The 8,608-nt window shown below is 32.2% G+C and overlaps 1 protein-coding gene across 1 annotated transcript; it reads right to left on the reverse strand.

The window, feature by feature from the left end:
* Positions 1-339: 339 nt before the first annotated feature.
* On the reverse strand, positions 340-8,347 carry LOC111884545 (probable linoleate 9S-lipoxygenase 5). Its single transcript, XM_023880861.3, has 9 exons — positions 7,901-8,347; positions 3,831-4,120; positions 3,495-3,732; positions 3,056-3,397; positions 2,552-2,637; positions 2,261-2,368; positions 1,857-2,161; positions 1,507-1,770; positions 340-1,381 (listed from the first exon to the last, which is right to left on the reverse strand). Exons 1-9 carry the CDS (start codon positions 8,214-8,216, stop codon positions 625-627), a joined length of 2,706 nt encoding a protein of 901 aa, XP_023736629.1. The 5' UTR covers positions 8,217-8,347; the 3' UTR covers positions 340-624.
* Between the last annotated feature and the right edge of the window lie 261 nt (positions 8,348-8,608).

Raw genomic sequence — 8,608 nt, forward strand, 5'->3', positions numbered from 1 at the left:
TTTTATTTTATAGTTTTTGATTTAATCGTAGTGAACATATATGAATGTTTGGCTTTATTTTAATATTAATATCAATTATCAATATATGAAATTATTAATGTCAATCTTTTTAATGTTTTATATTTTTATTGAATGTTTTTGATTTTAAATGTGATTATGTGCTATCTCACTTTAAGTATTAAAAGTATACATTTTATTCTATTACTATAAGTTAGGTTACAAACATTGACGTCGAAGACTTTTTGGTATTTTATTTTCATTTTTTATGCCAATATACTTTCGTCATTTATATTCTTTTGAGCATTATGGCTAACCAATATTAATCATTAACGGAAACCATTAACCGAGAAAAACCATTAACCATAACTAATATTAACCATACCCAATGACTACCAAAATACATTAACCAATCATAATGGTTATGGTTCAATTTTAACCAATAACCGAACCAAACCGCCCCACACATATTTCCTAAATCATTTACAAAACAACAGATTACAGTAAAAGAACACATCCCTAAGTCATTTACAAAACAACAGATTACAGTAAAAGAAAGGATAAATAATGGCACGTAACCCAAAGGAATAGACACAATGGTACTTATCAACACTAGGTAAAGACATTTCATATCGACACACTGTTAGGTATACCCCTTCCAGTAAGCCCTTCTTCGCTACTGGGCATCAGCAGGGTGTATCGTACCTTTGCAGGTCCATACCTATTCTTCAACCTCTCATCTTCATTCATCTTCACAATTCTTTCCTCAATTTCTTTAAGCCTCTCACCAAATTTTTCGAATGCCTTCAAAGGTTCTGCATCCATGGTCCACCCAGGACACTCTCTTTGCCCAAGGTATATCTCATCCGACGTATGTCTCGATAATATCTCAATCAAAGACACACTGATAAGTGACTGCAATTGAGGAGTAACGGTTTTCAAAAAGAATTTCTGGGGATCCTCTTCTAGTTCCTTGTACTCGAGAGTATTGTTTGGTTCTGGAATAAGCCTGCGGGTTAGAGTGGGACGATTGGGTGGATAACCAGCATAAGGGTATTGCCCAAAGTTTACAGCTGCGTGAAGAGCAGAAGACACCCATATGATTATGGTGCAATTTTCAATCAGGTCTTGAACCGAACTCACTGTGGGCCACCATGTCTCGTCTTTCAAGTCACCATGTCCCTCCTCTCGAACTTCCTTCCACCAAGATTGCAGTTCAGCGTCATTTTGCACCATGTTATCGTCTTTGTAATAGAACTTACAGTAATCCTCAACCCATGCTTTAATCGCTGACCAAATCTCAAGCCCATCTACAGCATATGGGTAGTCTTCAATCAGTAAACGAAGTCCATGACGAGAATCAGCGTCCTCAACAGCCAACCCCCTGTACATTAAAAGCATCCATTAGTGAGTTATAATATTAGTAATTATATTATACGACCAAAGTTCTTTATTTCTTTTAGAACTTTGGAAGAAAGAGAGTACAAAGGTTGTAGATGAATCGCTCACCTCAAGATAAGGTCCTTAGGGAGAGCCTGGTTGGGGAACACCCAGTTCTTGTATATCTTGGAGCAAATTTCAATTGAATATGGACCTGTAAAGAAAGTTCTTTCAAGAATACCTCCAGCATTGATCAAGACAACCCTAGCAGAAGCGTTGATGTTCATTGTATCACGGAAATGAGGATGGAGAAGCTTGTAGATGGGATGGAGCACACTTAACTGTCTATTTGTTGCTATAATAAATGGCTCAATACAAGCATGTGTATTCAACCTGTGAAATATGAATTCGATATCAATATATAGTTTAAGACTATAGAAAGAGCTACATATGATCACAAATTAGTGTTAAAACTTTACCAGTGGCTGATAAGTTGATGAACTCCAGAATCATTCACTGTTACATATGTTTTGGCCAACTTCCAAATTGCAGCTTCCACACCATCTTTAGCGGGGGTGCATACTTTGTTAATGGCGCCAAGATGATCACCATCTGGATGAGGCAAACTTAACTCGATAGCTATTGGTTTTAAAGTTCCATCCGTTTGTAATAAGAGCAAAGTTCTAGTGGCGTAAATCTTGCTGGAAGTTTCATTTAATCGCCTCACATATGGCATCAATGAGTCATGATGATCTAGTATAAATAGTCTATTTGCTTTTAGTACCTGTATGATGATAAGTGTAAATGATGTTTCAGTTTTCAAGTATATTAACTTTCTACTTCATTAGGTCAAAGTACCAAAATTAAGACTTTAATTAATTACCTCCTGTACATCTACACCATCAAGATGTTCCTCTATGTGATGTGATCTTATTGAACTAGTTTGGTCACCATAGAGTTTTTCATCCAGGTTGCTTGTTGGAGGGAACTCCTGCAAAATTATGATCATCAAATTTTGTCATTTTGAAAAGGAGATTTGTTATTCTTAATTTGTTTGTTTGAATATGGATGAAACCTAAAGAAATTAAACTAGTCAAGTTAGACAAGTTCACATGAATGTCTTATGTTTTCTTGTGTTGGAAAAATATGATGCCTTAGAAAAGCTAGAGCTTACTTTCAATAGTTTGATCACAACTGGGTTGAGTCCAGCCACCATTTCTCTTGCAAATTCTTCATCGGTGCTCCAAGCCAATGGGTCAGCTAGTTTACAAGATCATAAATAATATTCAAATTAAGAATTACAATGTGGTGTCAACCCAAAATACGTAGTTTAACAAACATGGAGTGTATCACATTTGCAATAAGGCAATGGGTGTGTAACCTAAAAGCCTTATGTATTGTTTATATACAAGGACACATTCATAATTAAAACATCCATGATACATAGTTCAAAGAAATTTTATTTTTAGATACATTTCATAAATTATGTTTTGTAATAAAAGATTTTTTTATATGTTTAATTGAATTTTGTAGAGTGTTTGTTATAAAAAAAAAAATGACGGTACAAAAAATATAAGTATAAAAAATATAAGCAATCCATTAAACTATATAAAATTATAAATTAATTAATGCCCTTAACATGTTGTTTTAAAGTGTTTAATATGGGACACATTAGTACCTTCGATGACTTTTGGTATCGAGTATCTGGATAGACCCTCTCCATCCGATCGAATAAGTTCTTTCACCACTTGTAAAGGAATGTCTTTTAGAATAGTCTCAAGTACAGGGCCTTCAGGAAGCTTGATTCCTCCATTGTAAAGCTTCATGAAATCTTCGAAATTGTCAAATTCGTCTAGGGTAGCGTCAGTTAGAGACTGAAACTCGGGGAGAAGAAACTTAAGGATGGCTTCTAATCCATAAGACAGAAAGTCAGACCTCTTCAAGTGCCCAAATCGCTCATCCCTTGGAACATATATCTTATAACTCTCAATGAGTAAAAGCCTGCTCTCAGTTTTAGGATCTACCAACACCCAAAAAAAATGTTCTTTAGCATGTCTTCAAAGTAACTAATTATAATCATATTCTAAAATTATCATACTTCGATCTAATTAACTAACCTGATTTCGTTGGTTTTCTTCCTGTTCTTCCCCTACGAGGGTAGGGATACTCCGATGACCCACCAATAACAGGGCGCACATTCTTCTTATCATCTGGATCTCCTAAGTCATTGTACAAAGCATAATCATAAACCCTGTCCCATTCCTCAAGCATCCCAGTTCCATTTCCTCTCAAGATTTCTAGTTCTTGATCTCTATAGTAACGTAGCAACTCAGGTGTCTCATCAGGAAGATATGCCTGCATCAATGTTAAATGATCGTGTTAAGAAAAACTCGAACTTGAGGCTCCAGTTTGAAAAACATATATGAAACCAGTCTATATATATATATATATACCTTATTAGTAAAGAAGACACGATTTTTGGTATAGTTTTCAACAGGATAAACCCATGAGTTACAAACAAAATGAACTTCCCCATAACCAGGAACATCATCGAGAGTGAGTGTCATGAGATAAAATTGACTGTGGTGAAGATTTTTTACTATAAATGCTCCTGGTAGTCCCATTTCTTCACTCCAATCAAATGTGACTTCATATGTTGATTCAGCGGCAGTGAGAGGAGTGATGGTGCTTATCCAGTCCTCCAAGATTGCTGGTTCTCCAAGCTTCCCTTTCAACTTTTTGTCTGCAACACAAAACCCTAAACCTGATCAGCATTTCCTTAATTTACTTTCTAAATTGTATAGTAAAAAATGTTTTTTTTGTTTGTTTTAACTTGAATTTTATGTTAGAAAGTAAAGCGAAATGTAATATTCTTATTTATTTAAGGGATTCAATTCAAGATGGTAAAAGATACATGGAAGATCGATTTTGATCTAAAGATATTCTTAATTTTACTTAAAATACATTTTTGATACTGGATTTTTAAAAAATATATATATTTACTAAAATATTTAGAAAATAATACATGTTGTATAATTTGAAACAATTAATGTTATAATAAACTAGACTCTAAACTGCATATGCATGCACATGCAAAGAGTATCTTGATCCATTATGATATTGACTAAAAAATTTACAAAATGAAAACAAAAAATTTATTGTATTTCATAAAACAAGTTGGCAATGTTCAATTTGGGAAATGTATGATTATTTTTGTGATAAACAGATAGTCTCATTTAGTTATAGATAGTACTCTATATATTCTTTTTCGGTTTAGTGAATAGTTGTATATTCCTAACGTGTATACATCATAAACAAATTAAAAGTCGTCTCAAATAAGCGTATAGTTGAAAATTGGTTTGAGTTCAATAAGATTCCTTTTCAAAGATCATAAGGTTAACTAGTTCCAATTCTTTCAAGCTAGTCCATATGGACAAAGGACAAACTAAAATCCAGGCCAAAATAAATTGATCTATATGAAGCCAAATTCATACACGTTCAAACAATTAATATATATCTTTGATTCTTATACATCGTGAAGAAGTCTTATATTGGCATCAATTTTAAACAGTTTACGATTAATAATCACTTTAAACTATTATGAAAAATTTTAAAAATTAAGATTTCTTGAAAAAAAAATAGAGTAATTAGTTTAATTATGTGCAAATATGAGATAGTGCGTAGTAGGTTTATTTGTCACTTATATTATATAAACAAAGACCCTACCGGTCATTAAATAATAAGAGTAGTTGATGCATATGAAATCAAACATTCTTTATTTGTATTTACAGGTTGTTCATTATTAATTCACACATGGCACATTTCAATAAACATTTGGTCAAATAAAAACTTAATGCAATTTAGGAAAGGATTTGTACCGCTCCACACCATAACTACCTTATAATAATAACCAATTTTATTTATTAAAAAAAAAAGGAAGGATAAATAATATTTATGAACGGTGATCAAGTCAACTCATTTTATAGCCAACACGAAAAGTTGATGGTTGAACACTACGGACATTTTTAATGTGTCAAAGTCTTTATTAGGGATGTTCGTTTGGATGGATCGGTTTGATCTGATCTAATCAAGTGAATCCAAATTGATTTCGGTTTTCAAAACATGGATCCGAATAGTCCAAACTAAATTCAAATCTGATCCGATCCGATCCAATTACAATTCGGTTGGATCGGTTTTTATAATTCGGTTTTCAAAAACCGAAACATTTTAAAACAACATATAGTTATAATATTATCCAATTTTACACAAGAAGCGAGAAAAATTATTTAGTTGTGATTTGAAATTTATAACTTATCCAATTTTACACAAGAAACGAGAAAAATCATTTAGTTGTGATTTGAAATTTATAAACAACTACTAAGTAAATATTATAGTTAGATATTATATAGATAGAAAACTTTTGTGAGATAAGACGAATTGATGTTTTTTTATTGGGTGAAATGTTTTGAACCTATTTGAAAATAAATTTACAAAATTAATAGATAATTATAGATATATATTATAAATAAATAAATAAATAAATGTTTATTCGGTTTTTTGGACTATTCGGTTCTTATTTTATAAACCAAAACCAATCCGAAATCCAAAATAATAATTCGGTTTTGTTGAAAACCAATCCAAAAATCCGAATATCCGACCAAATTGTCCAATTGGACAATTTGGTTTTATCCAAATACTGAACAACCCTAGTCTTTATCCTGAACTAATTTTATTGGGAAAATGACTTCCTAAGCTATTTAACTTTTCGGTATGTTTATATTTGGATAACTATCTTTTTTTGTACACATCTAGTTAACAAACTTGTTGGAAGTGTTTACATATAACCATTATGACTGGTTGTAACAGGTCACATCCTAGATGTGAACATTTTCAATAAGTTCGTTACCTAGATGTGTACAAAAAAGTAGTTACCTGAATATGAACAAAATGAAAAGTAAGAGTAATTACACGAATGGTCCCTGTGGTCTGGGGAAATTTGTGTTTTTGGTCTCTAACTTATATTTTTAACACGGATGGTCCCTACTTTTATTTTTGTTGCGTGTTTGGTCTCTATCTTACCTAAAAAGACTATTGTGCCCTTATTAATTTATTTTCTTATTTATGTATTTATTTTTTATATATTTAAAAAAATTAATAGACCTCACGTATCTGTATCTCCTCACCGTAAACCTAAAACTACATTTGAGAAATTTAATGTGATTCTCACCAATCACCATCTCATCTATCATCCTCCTCAACTTCTATTTATTTTTCATCTTTAGTGACATCGACGTTTTCACCATCCTTTTTTTGGTCCTTCAACTCTGGCGAACCAACACCATAACCCACTGTCTCTTCATATTTAATGGGTGTGGTGTTGATTCGACGGAGTTGAAGGACCGGAAAAAGAAGAGATGGTGAAGACATCGATATCACTAAAGATGGAGAATGAGGGATTGGATGGTGAGGAGATATATACAGATATGTGAGGTCTATTAATTATTTTAAATATATAAAAAGTAAATACATAAATAGGAAAATTGATTAAAAAATAAACACAATAGTCTTTTTAGGTAAGACAGGGACCAAACGCACAACAAAAATAAATAGTATGGATCATCCGAGCTAAAAAAAAATAAGTTAGAAACCAAAAACACAAATTCCCCCAAACCACAGGGATCATTGGTGTAATTTACTCTTACTTTTCGTTTTGTTCTAATTGGGTAACTATTTTTTTGTATACATCTAGATAAAAAACTGTGAAAGTATTCACATCTAGAATGTGACCTGCTACAGCCGATCATAATTGTTATATGTGAACACTTCTAACAAGTTTGTTACCTAGATGTGTACTAAAAAAGATTGTTACCCAGATGTGAACATACCGAAAAGTTAATAATTACCTTAGCAAATCATTTTCCCAATTTTATTTATAGACAGAAAACACATCATTTTATATATTTGTCATTTTCTTCAAACCCAAAATGGTATATTGCCAAACAATTGCGGAAAATATTTATTTTACTTATATTTTTTTTTACTTTTAAGGTCGTTTAACTGGTTGTTCGAATGTTATATCGTTGTGAAGGTGGACAGTTGCTGAAAACACGCTCTAGCTAAATTTCTTTCAAACACACAACACCAACACACACAAACCGATCACTATTAGCAAGTAGTCAACTCTATACCAGTCAATTTTTCACATATATAGAAAAAGTAGCAATTAGAAATATAATAGTAAATTAAAAAACTATAAAGGAAACTAGGGTTGACATTTTGAATTTCCTTAGTAGATTTTCTACCTGAATCAAATACAATCACCAAAAGCTAGCTTATGTACATGGCAGACTCAACAAATTTCAAGCATATTCCATTGGCGTTAATTTGTTTTTCTTATAGAACAATGATTATCATATTGTTTGTATTGGTAGTTAAGGAGGCAACTAAATACTACCAAATATTAAAGAAATAGCATGTCCGTGTATATGATATAGAAGAGTAGCCAAAGTCTGAGAAATTTAACCTGACGATCCGCCATCTGCATGAGTTGCACTTACGAACTGGATAGATATATGTTGGCCGAAAAACTCATGAGCTCGATCAAGAACGGAGGCACCCAAGTCATTGAAATCGAGCAAGTTCTTCTTCATCAACACCACTTTCCCTTTAACAATAATTTTCTTGCTCTCATGTTTCTCACCGAACACTAACTTCGCAAACTTACGAAATACGTTATCCATGCACGTAGGTTTCTCTGTGTGGGTTTCTGTGTCGGTATCTCTACTTTTCTTTGATTCTTTCTTTGGTACTTCCTTTTTAGAGATGAATGGACGAAGCATGAGCACGTCAAGCTGTTACTTAAAAGCAGAAGGTAGAAGGTATAAACAGTAAGGAGACTAATAATTTGACATTTATAGGCCTGAATATGCAAATCAAAGAGGGTAGATATCCCTCGATCTCTATCTTTTTGTTCCAGTCAATAATTTATATTGAAGTCAAATTTTTGGTGTTTTTCTCTTTCTAAACATGTTACAAGTAGAGATTATTAATAAAGAGTAATTAGTCACTAAGCATATAAGCACATTATTAAGCCTAATCCAGCTATATTATATGTAATGTCTGCTGCACGCCGTGGTATTTAAACATCAACTTGAAGTAGTATATATATATATATATATATATATATATATATATATATATATATATATATATATATATATATATATATATA

This window comes from Lactuca sativa, chromosome 9 (assembly GCF_002870075.4).
Source record: "Lactuca sativa cultivar Salinas chromosome 9, Lsat_Salinas_v11, whole genome shotgun sequence".
Classification (NCBI taxonomy): Eukaryota; Viridiplantae; Streptophyta; class Magnoliopsida; order Asterales; family Asteraceae; genus Lactuca; species Lactuca sativa.